At 45.4% G+C, this 19,120-nt stretch overlaps 2 protein-coding genes across 7 annotated transcripts in view; one reads left to right on the top strand and one right to left on the bottom strand.

Moving 5' to 3' along the window:
- Nucleotides 1-19,120, bottom strand: part of DCDC2 (doublecortin domain containing 2) — a 242,081-nt gene that overhangs the window by 60,204 nt on the left and 162,757 nt on the right. The window contains exon 15 of one of the 3 annotated variants that reach the window (XM_073331883.1): nucleotides 11,975-12,144. The exons of 1 other annotated variant lie outside the window; for it this stretch is intronic. The gene's annotated coding sequence lies outside the window, so the exon portion shown is untranslated. Of the gene's footprint in view, nucleotides 1-11,974; nucleotides 12,145-12,217; nucleotides 15,974-19,120 lie in introns of those variants that run through there. One more of the 3 variants, XM_073331880.1, reaches the window with a different exon arrangement.
- NRSN1 (neurensin 1) lies at nucleotides 6,666-18,401 on the top strand. Of its 4 annotated transcripts, none has more exons than XM_073331890.1 (5): nucleotides 6,666-6,809; nucleotides 9,152-9,228; nucleotides 12,061-12,117; nucleotides 14,714-14,911; nucleotides 15,887-18,401. In XM_073331890.1, exons 4-5 carry the CDS (start codon nucleotides 14,723-14,725, stop codon nucleotides 16,283-16,285), a joined length of 588 nt encoding a protein of 195 aa, XP_073187991.1. In that variant the 5' UTR covers nucleotides 6,666-6,809; nucleotides 9,152-9,228; nucleotides 12,061-12,117; nucleotides 14,714-14,722; the 3' UTR covers nucleotides 16,286-18,401. The 4 variants fall into 4 exon arrangements, with proteins under 4 accessions (XP_073187991.1, XP_073187992.1, XP_073187989.1 ...); XM_073331891.1 differs by having other exon boundaries at nucleotides 9,132-9,228; XM_073331888.1 differs by lacking the exon at nucleotides 12,061-12,117 and having other exon boundaries at nucleotides 6,667-6,809.

The following is a 19,120-nucleotide window of genomic DNA, read 5'->3' as shown; positions in this document are numbered from 1 at the left end:
TCCAAAACCTACTCCCTCACCATAGCCAAGGAGCAGGGAATGAGGGAGGTAGAGGTTAGAATGATCAATCAAAAAACATCCTCAAAATATTGAAAAGAAAACCAAAACCAAACATTTCTCCTCTACTTGGAGTTCTCAGTTCCAGTGAGTGGGACTGTAGTGGTGGAGGTCTCCTGCATAGCCACCCTGCCTCCACTGGGTCTCAATAACTCCCCATTTTGCAGGAGGCTAGAGCTCTCATTTCTGGTTGCAGGGGTTGGGGAGAAGCTTTGTATAACTGCCCAGCAGTTCTGAACAATTTCTGCTGCTTCTCCCCTGCTTGTGTGGGGAAGCCTCTTGATTTCAGCTGGGGAAATGGATGTGGGATGACTCGGAGCTCAGAGACTGCTTGTGGTCCTACTCAGATGCACAAAGTGAGTTGAACCCTACACCAAGCTACCTTTGTGTCAGTCTAACCAAAATGTAGCCCATATTCTGCTAGGTATTTGAGAACTTAAAGCATTTCAGTTCATTTTTCTTTTGTAAAGGAAGCCTCTGAGAACATGCTGGAATTTTTCAGAAAGCTGCACTATTGTGGGCTGAACGTATTTCTACATTCACCTTCACCTAGAGAGCAAGGCTCATCAGAAAATCAAAGATCAGTGCCAAAAATATTATTATGGCAGAACTGCTCATCCCTGGTGTGCCTGCTGAAACGGGATCGTGGTCATTGGAAGCTTGCCATTGTCATTAAGCAGCAAATGCTGACAGACATCTGCAACTCAGTGAACATGAATTTCCTACCAATTGCAGCCTCTTGCTTAAGAGAGAAACATGTTTTCAGGCCCTGATGAGGCTGTGGATTGAACACAAGAAGGAACATAGGTTCACAGAACTTAAACGGGCTGCATTCACCGAGCAAGCAGTTGCAGTTCCGTCACCTCTCAATACCAAAGACAGGCTTGTAAATGCTAAAACAGCAAATGCCAGTGGATCTAGCAGCCGTAGCTGCAGCAAAAACACTGCCTATAGAGTTCTAAAGCCTTGAATACACTGGGGATTTACCCCAGTACAAACATTGGTGGCCAGGGCAAGTCCCTAGTGTTGACAGGAAAAAATGCCATAAGCTGTAATTTGCCCTGGTGTGATTTACTGCAGTTTCAAGCAAGGGAAAATGGAAGTGATGGTAATTGTAGCCTGTTTATAGTAGGGGTTTGCATCTGTTCAGCTACACCAGGGGTGGGCAAACTTTTTGCCCTGAGGGCCACATCTGGGTGGGGAAATTGCATGCAGGGCCATGAATGTAAGGCTGGGACAGGGGGTTGGAGTGTGGGAGGGAGTGCAGGGTGTGGGAGGGGGTGCGGTGTGCAGGAAGGGGCTCAGGGCAAGGGGTTGGGGCAGATGAGGGGTGCAGGGTGTACGAGCGGGCTCAGGGAAGGGGGTTGGGGTGCAGGGGGGGTGCGGAGTGCAGGGGGGGCTCAGGGCAAGGGGTTGGGGGTGCAGGAGGGGGTGCCAGGGGTTGGGGTGCAGGAGGGGTGCAGAGTATGGCAGGGGGATGGGGTGCAGGCAGGGGGCTCAGGGCAGGGGGTTGGGGTGCATGAGGGATGTGGGATTCAGCAGGGGGCTCAGGGAAGGGTGTTGGGGTATAGGAGGGGTGTGGAGTACAGCAGGAAGTTGGGGTGCAGGCAGGGTGCGGCAGGGGACTCAGGGCAGGGAGTTGGGGTGCGGGGTGCAGGAGGGGCTCGGGGTGGCAGCAGCATGCACTGGGGCCAGGCCAGGCCAATGGGAGCTGTGGATGGAGGTACCCACAGGCGAGGGCAGCACGCAGAGCCCTCTGCCCCCTCACCCCCAGGGGCCGCAGGGACGTGGTGCGGGCCGCCTCTGGGGTCAAAGCGGGGCCCAGGGTGCCATGCGGGTGGTAATCCCAAGGGCCAGATCCAAAGCCCTGATAGGCCAGATCCAACCCATGGGCCGTAGTTTGCCCAGCCCTGAGCTACACCACTGATGGGTGAAAACCCCAGTGTAACCAAGGCCTAAACCTCAATGTTCAGTTAAAGCTGAAGCCAGGAAAGGCTTGGCGTTATAAAGTATTTTGTATAGCAATCAGCTTCCCTAAGTCATATCATGAATCAGGCCATGGGTTTGGGTCTCATCTCACAGTTTTACAGTGGTGTACTCCACTGACTCCACTTTGTAAACAGTAAGGATATGTGGACTTCAGTGAAGTTACTTCTGAATTATACTGGTGTAACTGAGAGCTGAAATTGGCCTTGTGTGTACCTAAGCTTAATAATAATAGCTGATTTTATGTTTATACATAATTGTCCCATTTGATACAATACCAATAGCTGTCTTGGTTCACTGAGTGTAATTCATTTGTCAGAAAGCAAATTAGTACTGCTAACGTCAGATGAACATAAGAGTGGCCATACCGGGTCAGACCAATGGTCCAACTAGCCAATATCCAGTCTACCAAGCATGGCCAATGTCAGGTGCCTTAAAGGGAATGAACAGAACAGGGCAATCATCAAGAGATCCATCCCCTGTCACTCAGTCTCAGGATCTGGCAGTCAGAGGCTTAGGGACACTTAGAGCATGGGGTTGCATCCCTGACCATCTTGGCTAATAGCTTATCTAATGAACTTATCTAATTCCTTTTTTGAATCCAGTGATAGTTTTGATCTTCACAGTATCCTCTGGCAATGAGTTCCACAGGTTGACGCTGCATTGTGTGAAGAAGTATTTCCTTTTGTTTGTTATAAACCTACTACCTATTAATTTCATTGGGTGACCCCTAGTTCTTGTGTTATGTGAAGGGGTTAGTAACATTCGTAATTCACTTTCTCCACACCATTCATGATTTTATAGACTTATATCATAACCCCTCTTAGCTGTCTCTCTTCCAAGCTGAATAGTCCCAGTCTTTTTAATCTCTCCTCATATGGAAGCTGTTCCATACCCCTAATCATTTTTGTTGCCCTTCTCTGTACCTTTGCCATTTCTAATACACCTTTTCTGAGGTGGGGTGACCAGAACTGCATGCAATATTCAATGTGAGGGCATACTATGTATTTATATAGTGACATTATGATTGTTGCTGTGCAGTCACAGGTATTTCATATTTTCTTCCATTTATTTGTTTGTCAATAAAGTGAATGAGCAGAAAGAGCTTGTTTTGTGGAAGTAGCATACATACTTATTTATTGAGGACTAGATGACTCATAAGGTTGGAAATGGAATAGAACATCTTTCATTCCTAGGTCCAGAAAGGTTGGTAGTGAATGAAAGTCAAGATTTTACAAAAACATCGAGGAGTCCGGTGGCACCTTAGAGACTAACAGATTTATTTGGGCTTCTGGGTTTTTTACCCACGAAAGCTTATGCCCAAATAAATCTGTTTTAGTCTTTAAGGTGTCACCAGACTCCTCGTTGTTTTTGTCATTACAGACTAACACGGCTACCCCTCTCATACTTAGTCAGATTTTAGACTTACAGGACAAATACCCAGGCACTCTCTTCTTCTCTTATTCTGAAGATTAGTACTCTATTTGCTTTTCTCCTATTTGCCACTTTCCCAGCTCTCCATGATTTTTCACAAATAATTGTCAGTGGTGCAGAAATTTCATTAGGTAATTCTCTTAGGGTCAGATTGTGATATCATTACTCACACCGAGTAGCACCTTGTTCTGCATGTAGCCCTTTTGTCTTCAATGTAACCATGAAAAGTATCACACTAATTTACAACTCATGTCATCTAGGCCAGCTAATTTTTATACATTCAGATGTTCATTCCCTTACTCACACGTAATCAATAGCTATTTTAACAAGGACTTCCTTATTTCCAAACTATCCAAACTTCTTTTCTCTTTCTTTTCTAACACAGATTTTTAGAAAAGGAGTTTGGTGTCCCAGCTATTTTAAATTCATCATTAATCTCATTTTATTCCTCATTTATTAAAAGTGCTTAAATATTTATGAAATCTTCCTGCTTCCCCCTTGGCTAGCATTAATTCATTCTGTTTTAGTGTTCTTATATTTTTTCTAAAAGCCTTGACTCACACTCTACATTCTTGTTTGGTTGACTACTCCCCGCTTCTCCTGTTTCAGTGTAGGTGGGGGGTTTTAAACCTCAGATCCTTTAGCAGTCTTTTGTGATGCTATATTGTCAGTTCTTTTTCTTTGCATTCTCATGTTTCCCCAGAGGAATGGTTAGTTGTCTCATAATTATGGTATATTTTAAAAATCTCCAGCTACCAAGGGTTTTAATGCTTCCTCTCTAACAGTTTATTCACTAGATTACTTAATCCCCCCAGATTTCCTCTCCTGAAATTCTTTTGCTGTCAGAGAATCCACTTCTTACTGGGGTGAATCCAAATAGCTTTGGGGTCACAGGTGCAAAGCTTACCACATATTTTCACAGCTTCATTCCTTTTCTCCTTATCTGTAAGATAGTTATTTCAGGATGACTTCTCCATTAGTTGGAGCCTTTTCTTTCTGACTCTCAAAGCTGTCTGAAATGTAATTTAGGAACCACAATGATGATGCCCTTCTAGTGTACTAGAAAAATGTTTTGAGGTATCAAGTTACAGCACTTTTAAAATATTGCAGTTGTGTTTTAAGTACAGATTGTACGTTCTCAGACAGGACCAAAGAGCGTAGACCTTGCACACATTCAGGCTGAGACAGCAGTACCGCCATTTAAACCAGAGACTGCTACCCCATCCACACCACTTGATGACAGACCAACAGAAACACCAGAGACTAGGTCTTCAGCTGGTGTAAACTGGTGTCATGCCACCAAAATCAATGGACTGGTGCTATTTGCACTGATAGAGGGGGCAAACAGAGGCCAAGAGGATTATCAGGCATGAAAGGTGCTCTACAGGTGGTGAACTGGCACACTACTGTTCTCCTTTGCTCTGTCAATGCCATTCTACAGAAATTATCTGTCAACCAAGTTGAAAACATGAAATCCTAGGATCCTAATTAGTTGCCCCTCTCAAATTCATTGCCACTATGGCACTAATAAGTCCTACGTCTGATGTAGCGGCAGCTGGTGAACTTTGAGGAAAGTGGGGTGTAGCAGACAATAAAAATCATGGCCACTTACCCCCATGACACCACCCTCACCCCTAGAGAATGGGAGGATCAGCCCTAGGAAAGTTGCCTTCCTATGATTGCTGGGACCCTTGCTTAGCTGGGCCAGTCCTGGGACTGCCTGGACCTCCTTCATGGGAACCTCCTCCTCTTCTCCCTCCATCACATTCCCCCTCTCCACTGCTGCCTCCTCTTATCCTGCCTGGTGAAGCCTCCTTCAGCCACATCTCCACCTTCATTGCAGAGGCAAGGCCTCCCTCCAGCAGTTCTGCTGCCTTCAGTGCAGCAGTGAGCCACACAACCCCAGCCACCAGACCCTGAGAGAGTGAGCAAGAACCTTAGCACTCAGTGCTTCCCTGACTCACCACTGGGGGCGGGGGGGGGGGGCACTCTACAGTCATTGCAGCCTCCTGGCTTGGACAGTGAATCCGGTAGCCGAAATCTCATTACAGATTGCCGCAGCTTTGCCTCCTATCAGGCCTTGACTGCATGGGCTGTGCATGTGCACAGGGGTTGTGGAGAAGAATGCCCTACTACTCAATATGATTCACGCACAGCAAATCTATAGCAAGCTGTCATTCATATTTAAACACACACACAGGTGGGGCAGTGCCCCAACACCCTCTCTACATGAGATGCAGTTGGTCTGGGATCATTATTATAAAGACACATGATACAGTTTCCTCTTGCTCACAGTATGGAAGTAGCCCTGCAAGCGTGGGCGTTGTGAGCGTGGATTCCTTTGGGTTTAACACACCATAAGTGGACAATGAGTTGCACAGATGCACAACTTAATCATTTATTATTTACATTGCAGTAGTACCTAGATGCCCCCCCCCGCCCAACGGGGACCCCATTGTGGTAGGCAGGCAGGCTATAAACTGTAAGATAGTGAGAGTTAGTCCTGGCCCTGGCGATGTTACAGTCAAGACCGGTTGGACAGAGGAAGCGAAATAGGTGCACAGAAGGGAAGTTACGGGGCCAGCATCACACAGTGGGGTAGGGACAGAAGCCAGGATGGGAACCCAGGTCTGCTGATTCCCAGTCCCCCCGGGAGGAGGCCCCTGATCTTGCATTTCCCACTGAGCCCTAGCGGCTGGCTGGCGGCCCTGGACGCGAAGTGACAGAGTTTGTCGGAGAGGGCTCCCACAGCAGCAGAGCGGCCCCTCTTCTCCAGGCCTGGGGAGCACCTTTAAGGGCCCTAGCCAAAGCCAGACATCTTGTGGTCAAGTCCATGACCCGTGATCCTTCCGCGCGGGGGGTGGAGACAGGGCGGCGTCGGGGGGTCGGGGGGGGGGGGCGCTGATCTCTGGCTCAGTGCCCCTAGGGCACCCTGCCAGGGGGCGGGACTTTGCCCGGTTAGTTCTCCCGCCTGCCGCTTTTGCACGGCGCTGTGAACCGTGGCAGAGGAAGTCACAACGCCCCCAGCGCGGCGCCCCAAGCCGCGAGCGGCTGCAGCGCCTGGGGGGCAAGAGCAGCGCGCGGGGGGGCGGGGCTCCCGCAGCGGGCGAGGCCAAGCCAGCCGCTCGCCCGGCCCCGGCCCCGGCCCCGGCCGCGCCCGCCCCCTCCGCCAAGCGGCAGCGCCCGGGCGCGGCGGAGTGCGCAGGCCCAGGGCGAGCCGGGCTCCGGCGGGCGGGGACACGGTGGCCGAGCGCGGCGCGGGGATGGGAGCCGCGCGAGAGAGCTGCAGCTCGCCCAGCTGCACTTGCTCAGCCGGCGGCAGGGAGGCTCAGGTAAGCGCGGCCGAGCAGTGCGGGCAGGTCTGCCCTCGGCGTCGCTGCGGGGCGGGGGTGGGGTGAGCCGGCCCCGGGGAGCTCCTCGGTGCCCAGGGTCTGTTGGTCCCGGCTTGTGCGGATGCACTTGCCCCGGGCAGTTTTGCAAAGCCCGGGGGCGGCGCTGATCTGAGCACTTCCACTCGCCGCCGGGGTGGCGGCCCGTTTCTGTGCTAGTGACCGGCGGCTCGGGCAGCAGATCCTGCCGCTGGCGTTTACAGGACGGTGTGGAACTTGCAGGCGAGCCCCCTCCTCTCTGCCCGAGCCCTGGCGGGCTGCAAAAGGCTTCGGCGTGGTTGCCAACCTCGGCGCCACGGCAGCCCTGCAAAGGGAACGGGGCTGCTGTGTTGGGAGGCGCCGCCGGGTAAAGTGCAGGGCAAGCCGAGGGCGCTTTTCGTTTCATGTGCTGGTGTTTAGGAGCAGACCGTATGGGTCCGGCGGGGCGAAGGGTGCGTCGGTAAATTACCCCCCGCGGTTGCTGGGAGCCGGCTGCTTCGCAAGCGCTCGGCAGCAAACCTCGGCGGGGCCGCTTCACCGCCTGGGAGCCGCCGCCGGGCTTCAGCACCATGGAGAGCTCGCTCCAGGCAGCGACAGGCCGGCCGGGAAGGGCACTGAAGGCCACTTCCTCCCGCAGAGCCGAAGCGTGCAAGGAAACCAGTTGCTGTGGGGATTGCACTGCTTCCCTCCTTGCTGGTGGCCTCGGTGGTACTGGGAGATTTACTCCTCTCCCTGCTCCGAAAGCAAGTAGTAATTCGTGCGTCGTTTGTGTCTCCTGTAGAGTGGCCTGAAGAGGCAAATATGGTCTTCTCCCTTGGTGGAGGGCGTTCTGCAGCAGGAATGTGTATCAGCTGATCAGAATAAAACTAAGCCTCAGCCATTTCTGAGGTTCTGCTGATACCTTAGTGAATATAATTAGAAAAGGTGGAGAAAGAACTCTAGTAACTGAATGGTAAACAAATCTCTTTTACAGGGGCTATCCTGCCTTCCTGGGGCAGATGAAGGGTAATGAGTGGGGATTGCTGATGTGATTAGAAGGGGGAGGGGTGAATTCCTTTGCAACAGATATTCACAGGAGCTATATTATACAGTAAATACTTAGGATGTTTTTCTGGGGGGATGCCTTCCTTAATTGTTCCTAAAGGCATGTAAGTATAGGAAACTTGAAATCATGATTGCTTTTGTTTACAGGATGGTGCATTATATTGTAATTACTCACCAGGATAAAATGGATTTAACCTGTTGCAAGAAGCATTATTTAAAAGTTGTGAATCACTAAGTGTGAGACTGTGGCATTACCATGAGCCCTTAGTAAAGAGTACTGCCTAGTTGCATTGATCTCGCATAGGCACAATATGGTCTCTGAAAAAAGAAAAGGAGTACATGTGGCACCTTAGAGACTAAAATTTATTTGAGCATAAGCTTTCGTGAGCTACAGCTCACTTCACTGGATGCATACAGTGGAAAATACAGTGGGGAGATTTTATATACACAGAGAACATGAAACAATGGGTGTTACCATACAGCCTGTAACCAGAGTGATCAGGAAAGGTGAGCTATTACTAGCAATAGTTCACCTTTCCTGATCACTCTGGTTACAGGCTGTATGGTAACACCCATTGTTTCATGTTCTCTGTGTATATAAAATCTCCCCACTATATTTTCCACAGTATGCATCCGATGAAGTGAGCTGTAGCTCACGAAAGCTTATGCTCAAATAACTGTGTTAGTCTCTAAGGTGCCACAAGTACTCCTTTTCTTTTTGCAGATACAGACTAACACTGCTGCTACTCTGAAACCTGTCAATATGGTCTCTGCTTCCCCCTTCTTTGACTAAGGGAAGTAATTCGTGCCATTTCTCTCCCTGGTGTAGTTTACTTCCTCCTTTGTGCTGCCTTAGCTGAAGTCAGGCTCCACCCACCTGCAGAGAATGGGGAATAGTAGCTGGTCAATCTTCCCAGCACAAGAGGGTGTGGCCTATGCAGAAAATTAATGGGGTGCATTATGTCCACATTCCCCTCTGTATGGCTGTGTGACACAGCTCACAATTGACTCCCCAAACAAAAAAAGAGACCTGTATATAAAAGGCATGAAGCAAAGCCCACTAAAGTCAATGGAAAGACTCCCATTGATTTCGATGAACTTTGGATGAGGCCCAGCCTGCCTTGCTTGGGTCTCTATTCTAAGGGAACATTAGGTATTGATATTCGATTTTGTAAGCATCAAGATTATCCCATGAATTATTATCCAGTATCTGTTATTTACTTCAGAATTCGCTATTTCTAGGGGTTCTGTTTTTCCTGTAGGTAAAGATTGGAAAGATGAGCCTTTAAACAGAAAGGTCAGAGTGTCTAACATCAGGAGGAGGAGAAGGACTTAAAACGTAAGAATCCCTTTTAATTTGTGTTTTACATTTGCAGGTTCGTGGTTATGTATGTGCATGTGCTGAGAGAGCAACATCACACTTCCATTTTCTTCTGTTTTAGCATAGCTTTCAAATTCAGTTTTCTAAAAGGTAAACATTTAATACTTAAAACAATTAATTTATCTTGAAGCAGTTTGAAAATTCATTCAGTAGTTTCTCCTGAAATATGCTCAATGTTTCATCCATCTATTCACAAAACTGATCACCACCTCCTACCCCCTCTCCTGCTGTATCAGTGCAGTGTAATAAAGCACAAAATAAACACAGGATAGTCTTTATGTGGGGTATAAAGTTGCTAGGGGATTGCTACAATGCAGCTGCATGTTCTGAAGTTCTGACTGTAACTTCTCTGTATTTCTAGAAATTGGTAATGATTACACTGGTCCACAGTTATGCCGTGAAAAGTTCTAAAGATTAACAGCTGTCCCTTGGTTTTATAAAAGCTCTAAGCTCAGACCAAAACACTGATTTAGGGTAACAATGTTTACCCCAGTTTTGGGCAAAAGATCCCTAAACATAGGCTTTTAGGCCGAGATCCTTCAGGGTATTTAGGTACCTCACTCCCAGTGAAATGAATGGGAGTGAGGTGCCCAAGTACCTTTAAGGATCTGGCCCTTCATACCCACATCCACAAAAGTGAAGCCTATGCCAAATCATTCAACACCCCAACACAGTAGCTGTCATTTATATTGATCTGGTACAAATGGGTGCCTTTGAACACTCCCCCACATATTTATTGTGGACTCCTTTACTTCACCTCACTTCAGCATTCTGTTCAATTTCCCTGCCTCATTCTCAAAAAGCAAGAGCTATATTCATGTTGCAGCTCAGATGACAGACTACACTACTCCAAATCACCACTGGGGGCTGAAAATGTCTTCAACCTCTCCTTCCTCTGTCTAGGAACTGATAGTAGTATCTTTACATGAAGAACCAGAGGCCAGGATAGATTTGCCCCCATGTAACAGCTTATTTGTTTGAGCAATGGTTAGGGGGAGTGTGGGGGGGGGGGGAGGGGCAGGGGTTATAAATGTGTTCAAGACAGCATCCAGTAGGCCTGGCTAAATTTAATCAGATGTTTTTTAGAATGAAAAGAAATAAAGATCATGATTTGATGAACTAGCTGTCACAACTGTAATGCTATGCTCCACTCTTTTGACTAAAATTTTTTTGTCTGATAACCTTCATTCTGTGATACACTTATCTACATTTTAACTCATAAATAATCAAATGCAACTATTAGCATTCTAGATTTCCACTCTAACCTTGTTTTAATATAGAAAACAATCTACATATAAAATAAGTAATCCCAGGTTGTGTGATTATCATGGGTTAATCCCATAGTGAGGAATTAGATTTTACAACATATGTCCTGATACACAATGAGGTTAGTTCACAATTACTATACAGTACCTCTTTTTAATGTGGCGCATAGTTAATTTATGCTGATCTTTACAAATTAGTCAACCTTATGTTTTCTCGAATTAATTACAGTAAATTACAGAAGAGAATGAAGATCACTAGAGATATTGGGCCAGATTCACTGATATGCTCCAGTTGCTTTGCATGATTCTGCTGATGCAAAGCAGCTATCAACCAAGCTTAACTTCCCCAGGGGGCTGCTCTGTACCACCAGAACACCACAAAGCAGCCAAACGCACTAGTCAAACTGACCCCATTAGGACTCATTCTCCCCTACCACTGACCTTGCATTGTCCTTTACACCTCTGTAAAGTGAGAGTAAAATACTTCCATTCTGATCTCACTATGCACAGGTTAAAAAATGATTATACAAGTTGCAAGCCAGTGGAGACTCACACATACAGTTTATATGAGGAGACAGTTTTGTCCTGTGAGATATGGGACTTGATTGGGAGTCAGGAGATGATTTGGTATGGGAGGGATGGCAATCTGCTTCCTGCTCTGCCAGTAGTGCTCTATATTGACCTTAGTCAATCCCTTTAATTTGTGCGTTCGCACCTCCATTTTTTTGGCACACCTTCAGGTGATCTCGAGACACTTTACAAACACAAATTAAGCCTCATAATAATTTGCATGTGCCTCAATTTTCCACATCTGGTAAATGGGGATAATGCTGCTTACCCCTCATTGCAAGGCACTTTGAGGTATATTGATAAGATATTATTGTGTCTTATCTTTGAAGGAAGATATGACCATATGAATCTAGGAATGAAAGCTATGGTAATTCATACAGCCACTTTATAGTATAGTGCAGTACACTGTCTAGTGCAGAGGATTAGAGGCCATGATTCCTGAGTCCGTTTTGGATTCTACCATTAACTTATGTGGTGTTAGGCAAGTAAGTCATTTAACTTCTCTATTACTTGCTTTACCCATCTATAAAATGGGTATTGATAGTACTTACCTACCTCACAGGGCTATTACGATGCTTAATTAGTGTCCGTAAAGAAAGTATCTTGAGATCACCTCAGCATGTGCAAAATATTTACATTAAATCACTTCTCCCTTATTGCATATAGTTTTACCTTCTTTTTTAACATTCTGAACCCTCAGTGACTCCTCATGGAAAATTTTAAAAACATTCTGCTTATGAATTATTATTACTATTATTTTATTGTCACATCCAGGAGAGTTCTGGTTACATATAGTCGGTTTTGTCTTCCGTCATTGTTTACTAGGAATATTTGCATGAAAACAGTATGTTTGGGGTGAGTGAGAGAGGATTTGCAGGCCGAGGGGGCGTGGGGGGTTGTTGTTGTTTTTTTAAATGTTCTTCAGTCGAAGTCATTGTCTTCTGTAACATTACAGCTACCTAGTTGCTGGGGAGATGGTTGTGATGTCACAAAGAAAGGACTTTGATTGCAGGTATGGAAACAGCAGGAACAGCAACTCCTAAGGAGCAAAGATCCCCCATACACACAGAGTGAATGAAATAAAAACCTGAACAACAGCAACTGTTCTAGAAGCAGAATTCTTTATAAACAATATTTTTCGGAGTTTTCCACAAGGCTTCACTCTATACATTTTCATTCATGTCACTTTTGTGTGAGAAAAAATAAGATCAAAGTTTATAGTATAGTAAAATCAATTTCCAGATATTACAGTGGAAAATGTCAAGGTTAGTGACATGTCAATTATCCTATTTGTAATGCCTATCTAGTAATGCTTTGCAGTTGCCCAAAAGATTTGTAAGAAGACATCTTCATATCCATGCAACTCTATCTCCAGAGAAAGGCATGTACCCATGTACCAGCTAATTTACTTTGTCTTTCAGTCTAGACCTTGCAGATGTGTGGTTCTCCCTTGAATCAGACAGGCAGGACAATGACCAATAACCACATAGAATTGTCTTGCTTTCTGGGGGCTGCCTCCAGCTTTATTGTGTCTGATTTCAAGACCTCTACCTCCCTCTCTAACTAAGGGGAGTCTCTTCTTGAAGACCATTAGGCCGGGAGTCTGTGCCATCTCAACCAATCAACAAAAAGCAAATCAGTCAGAAAAACGAGAATAATATTTCTTTGGCTTGGTCTGTGAGGAAACACCCTAGGGAGGAAGAACAAGAGTCTTGAGGCTGACGGGGAAAAAAAGAGAATGGGAATCTTTGGACTCCAATCCCACTCCCCACAGGGAGAGCTTCTCACAGAAGTGCTGCTCTAAGCACTCTGAAGGCAAGGGCTGCATCCGCAGATGTCCGGATGCTTAACAGAGAGGGTCTAGGAATGCTGGGTGGCAGCTTTGCAAAGCTTGTTCACCAGCACCTCCACTCTCTAGTGCAGGAGGTGGTCATGGAGCAGGCTCCGACTCTCATTGGACAAAGAACTTCCACATGTTGCAGGCCTCCTGGATACTGGATTTGATCCATTTGGCCTTGATATGTCGGGATGCTTTGAGGCCTTTCCACAGAAATTCTTATGAGATTATAATGGCAGGAATACATTAAATACATTAATACCAGGGGAATAGAAAAGCTACTACTATCAGAGAAAAGTGCATAGGATTCCTCAACACTGAGCCATGAAAAACAAAACAACCAGTGGATTACAGGATTCATGTCATAGTGATGCCAATTTCTGTACCTACCAAGAGCTGAATTCTGCCATTGTTTTTAATTAGCATGCTCCAGATTTTTACATAATTTCAGTGTGAATCATGCAGTATTTGTCCATCTCATTTAACATAGGGGGAGCTGGTATTCTGTAGTGAGTGAAATCATTGCGTTGGGGGTATTGCACCAGTTACTGAAGGGATAGGGGCTAGTAGCCTATAAAATGCAAGAAAAGGGGGTTGGAGTACCTTGTTAAAACTAACAGGTTAGGTATGCTTGCATTGCACTGCTTTAAGAAGTCAGGTGTGTTACTTGAAGCTGATGTTAGGTCTCACTCATACCTTTTGGTTCATATAATCCTACTAAATCCAAAACAAAGGCATTATAATACTTCTAAAATACTCATCTACAGATGGCAAATTAAAGTGGCATACTCATTTTTAAAAGGCCTGATTGACCTCACTTATACAGGTGTAAGTCTGCTGAATTCAGTGGAGTTACAATAGTGTAAAATAAGTTGTAAGTGAAATCAGAATCAGGCCCTGGATATTTAAAAACAGAAAATCTTTGTTTTATTTATTTATTTGTTTGTTTGTTTTATTTACTTTATTGCAATGGAAAGAATTTAGGACACTGGATTTATTTTTCAAAATGGGTGAAATCCTAACCCTTTTGCAGTCAATGGTGCCAGGCTTTACCTCACAAATTTACTATCGGCATTTGGTAAATTAAAATAGGCTTGGTAGTTTGTAATCATTTTCATTTCTGATTTTCAGACAGTAGAACAAATGTTCCATCCTTGAGTGTATTTTTATTCAGAAAAATTAATTTAAGGCTAGTCTTCATGACCAGGACCCCCGTGGCTATTTATGTCACAGTTATATATAATCCCACAGTTGTGTCTCTGTTTTACAAGTTTAAGAAAAACAAAGTCATCAAGAAGAGTTTGTGAAATGTTCCAAATTAGCAGATAAAGCTAGCAAGCGATGCCTACCATGACTAATAGTAATGGTGTTTGTATCAGAGATCGAGGCACTCAGCCCTGCAGTCATGCAATGCCGCTTTAAATTTACATGAAATTAAATGATATTTCATCATGCATTATGGCACTAGAAACACTACATGTAAAAAACAACTTTGCTGAGTGTTCACACACCCGGTCTTTAGGGTGTAATCCTGCAAGGTGTCAAGGGCTCTCAGTACCTACTGACTTTAATAGGAGTTGAGGGCCTCCACACCTGCCAGGAGTGCTCAGCATTTAGCAGGATCAAGCCCTTACTTTGGGAGTGTGGAGTGGAGATGACTCTTTCCAGAGCTCATATCCAGGGATTAGTTGCAGCCCATTTTGATTTCCTTTTTGTAAAATCGCATAGTGTCACTAATTGGGTCTGTCTTGTGTGAAATCTCTCATTGCAGGTGAGAAGGATGAGCTCCTATGTGGATATCTGCAGCTCCAAGCAAGCGCAGAGCGGCACGGAGGGAAGTTACCAACGCTATGGAGTTCGATCCTATCTGCATCAATTTTATGAGGACTGCACAGCATCAATTTGGGAGCATGAGAATGATTTTCAGATCCAGAGGTCACCTAGCAGGTGGGGCTCTGCATTCTGGAAGGTACAGCTCATCATTCTACAGAAACTATTATTTACTACAGGTCCAGGTTTCAGTGCTGAACACCCACCCTTTGAAAATGAGGCCCTTTTAACGTATATATCTAGTTGGGCATCAAAAATTGAAGCACACAAAATCAAGTGACTTTTGAAATCTTAGCTATAATTTGTAAAAGTGTAGAGAAATGACTCTCAACACATTCACGCATAGCTTTCACTGACATTCATATAAGCCTACGTGGATGTCTGATCAAACTGTCAGGGAAACAATAAGGGCTTGGTTTACTAAAAAGTTAGGGATCCTGGGGAAATCAATCTTTGCACTTATTATTTAAACTTGGCAGGAAATGCAACGTTGTGACTTATTTCTACCACACCGTCCTTTTAACCTCTGCAAGATACAGACATTTCATGGACAGAAAACAGGAGGTGGTCACATGTAGTGACCCCACCATGGGTCATCAGCAGGGTTTGAATCCAGGACTTTCAATGCCAAAGCTCAGAGCTCCACTACCTGCGTTAAAGAAGGAGCTTTGTCACCTAGTAGCAGTAATAGGTTAAGAACATAAGAATGCCCACACTGGGTCAGACCAAAGGCCCATCTAGCCCAGTAGCCTGTCTTCGGACAGTGGCCAATGCCAGGTGCTTCAGAGGGAATGAACAGAACAGGTCATCATCAAGTGATCCAGGTTATCTTTTGTGTGATGGAACCCCTAGAGCGGGTACATGATACATGCTCACAGCCTCTACACGTGCATATTTCTTTTCCCTGGAAATTCCCATCCGTATGTTGATTTAAACAAAGATTAGCTGTAGAAACAATTCCAACATGGCAATTCATCCACATATTTGAATTCTATTAATCAGGGCTCAAAAGACAATGTCTGCTTCCTGGTAGGATTGACAAATATTTGTGTAGACAGTGAAAATGTTACAAACGATGTGGCCACATTCATTTTTAACCCTGTTTGTTTTCCAGGTCGGACTCATCTCTGGGGTGGTTTTTATGCTGATCGGGTTAACAGTTCTTGTCATAGGTTTTCTTGTGCCACCGAAAATCGAAGCCCTGGAGGAAGAAGATTTTGTTGTTGTGGATAACCATGCCATTCAGTTTAACGGAGCCCTTGATATATGTAAGCTGGCAGGAGCGATCTTATTTTGTATTGGAGGGACCACAATGGCAGCATGCCTGTTGATGTCTGCTTTTGCTAAAAGCTACTCCAAAGAAGAAAAGTATCTTCAGCAAAGGTTTAAAGAGAGAATAGCAGACATAAAAGCCCATGCACACCCAGTCACAAAAGCACCAGCACCAGGAGAATCAAAGATACCTGTCACTTTGTCCAAAGTTCAAAATGTCCAACCTTTATCAGAAACCTGACATTTCCCTTTTTAATTTATACATCATTTAATTTGAAAAGGTCAGCCTTTGTGAGCATACGAATTTGTGTTTACAGTACAGCTTCAAGTACTCTGCTCTGTAAGAGGGGAACAGATTGGAAACCTTATCTAGCAGAATTTAAAGGTTGGCAAATGAGGGAATTTTAGGTGATTAGTGCTTTGAATAATGTATTTACATGTTCAAATATATGAATTGTGTAAACAAGTGTTCACCTATGTTGATCTAGGTCAACCTACCAACACGGCTACAACAACACTGGAGGGAAAAAAGAGTTTTTAACTTACCAAGTTTCTGTGTCATTTGAGAAAAATGGGCATTTTGATACCAATTGTATCGTGGCCATCCAAAATTATGCTCTGTTTAAAGTTAATGTGGTGTACTTTTTTTTTAGCTAGGGTAGTTTTTAAAACATTTGTTTAGACTTGGTGTTCTTTCACTTTCCACTCCTGATGTACATGGGGTAATATCCTGCCCTCTTCACCCATGTTGGTAGTCCTGTAATTTTCGGTAGTCTCCATACAAATAAGAGTGTACATATACAGTCTGTGTCTCTCACGCACAAGAAACTCTGCTGCCCTGATTTTGATTAAGGCACAGATCAGCCAACAGTGTTTCCATATGGGAAACAGACATCATTTTAGGCCCAAATTTGCCACCAGTCCACACGGACCTGGTACTCTCCGTCTTTTGTAAAATCACCATATTTATTTAACAAATGCAAAGTAAGGAAAGCAAGACTATGAAACATCCTATTTTAAATAAGAAAAAGAACTCCACATTTCCCCACTGGTTGTTTGGTGTGGTGTCTGTCATCCTTAGTCTTTGCCAAATGTCCTTAAACTCATATAACACATTTGGGCCTTGGCAGGATGGGAATTAGACTATGGTTTAAAGCAGTGGTCACCAACCAGTCGATCGCGCTGGACTGGTCAATCCTAGAGGATCTCCCAGTCGATTGCAATCTCCAGTGGCAGCGCAGTGCGGCTGCCTAAGGTTACCCCGCCCCCACTCCCGGAAGCGGATACTGCAGCCCGGGGGCAGGAGGGCAGGGGTCTCCCTCCGCATGCGCTGCTCCTGCCTGCAAGCATGCCCTCGCAGCTCCCATTAGCCAGGAGAGCTGTGGGGGGCAAGAGAAGGACAGCATGCAGAGCCACGTGCCCCCCATCCTCCCTATCCCAGTGGGCGCAGGGGCGCATTGTCCCTTTCTGGGAGCGGTGTGGGGGCGGGATAGGCAGGGAGCCTGCTTCAACCTTGCTGTGCCCACTGCCGACTGGGAGCCACCGGAGGTAAGTGCTGCCCTGTGGGAGGCTGCACCCCAACCCCCATCCCTGAGCTCCCTCCCAGAGCCAGCACCCTGTACCCCCTCCTGCACCCCAACACTCTGCCTCAGTCCAGAGCCCCCTCCTGCACCCAAACTCCCTCCTAGAGTTTGAACCACTCACCCCCTCCTGCACCCCAACCCCCTGCCCCAGGCTTAACCCAGAGCCCCCTCTCACACTGTGAACCCCTTGGCCCCAGCCCAGAGCCCGCATCCCCTCCTGAACCGCAAACCCCAGCCCGTGAAGGTGAGTGAGGGTTGGGGAGAGCAAGTGATGGGAAGGAGGGGATGGAGTGAAGGGAAGGAGGGTGGGGCTTTGGGGAAGGGGCGGGGCCTTGGGGAAGGCTCAGGGTAGACCCTGAGTTGCCCTTAGATTCAAAAAGTGATCTTGGGGGTAAAAAAAGGTTGAAGACCACTGTGGTTTAAAGTGAAATTCCTAGCCTGCTGTGTCCTGTCTCTACATAATCCCATTAGTTGACCTTAAAGAACCTATCTAAAGAAATTTTAAAATGTTGTTCTATTTTTATAGGTAGTAGAGTAAGCTCTCCTTAATTGGAATACATTTGTCTGGATGCTTACCTGAATATTTGTCCTGTCACTAAAGAAACTTAATTTTGTTCTCATATGAGGTAACTAGCTCATCCTCTTAATCTGTGGATTTAAATTAAAGATGTATAAATAATGATGTGACCTTTGTATTCTCTGATAATATGTTCTACCTTATAGTTCTGTCTATTTTTTTGAATGGATTCAGTAAAATTATATGAACAAGCCAAACATGAATTTTGTGGCAAGTCCTTTCTAGTAACCGTTTTCCTTTCAAAACATAAAATATCAGTTTCAAAGATGAATCAGCAAATGAAGTCATGTAGCTGCACAGCACAAGTGAACCTGCTTGTGTTGATACCCTTTGTGCATGAAGTGCATTTCCAGTTTCATGCATAGTGTGGAAATTGATGACAATGACATTGAATCAGATTCAGGATGGAAAACTCTGGCTATCCAGATTAAGTCTGGAGGTGGCTGTGCTCCATACCTTCCTCATTCAAAAGTTTTGGATCTGGAAAACCTTTCATGGACTTTGGAGTGCAGAAACCAGAAGGAGGGTTTTGGAGGTTTTCTTTGAGCTCAAACTGGAATAATAGTTATGAATGGTGGAAGAAGTAAGAAAACTGTACTTGACGATGCTAAAAAAAATTTCAGCCAGGCACAGCAAGGTAGATCGCCGTAGCAGCACATATTTGAAATGCCTAAGGACCAACATTATGAAAGATGGACAATGATGACACCATCACAAACAAGAAATTGCACAAACTGAAACAGAATAAAATTCTGTGTACAACTGGCAATTTACTGGCACCCACAACTTGGATTGCAAAAGCACATAGCAACCCATGTTCAAAACAAGAGTGTAGTTCACAGGGAGGAGAGCATGAGTGGGTAATAGGTGTGGGACACAGGCAGGAATCAGATGTATGTACCAGATGCAGTTTTGC

Source organism: Lepidochelys kempii, chromosome 2, assembly GCF_965140265.1.
Source record: "Lepidochelys kempii isolate rLepKem1 chromosome 2, rLepKem1.hap2, whole genome shotgun sequence".
Classification (NCBI taxonomy): Eukaryota; Metazoa; Chordata; order Testudines; family Cheloniidae; genus Lepidochelys; species Lepidochelys kempii.
Note: the sequence above shows the minus strand (reverse complement) of the source record. Positions and strands in the feature narration are given on the sequence as shown.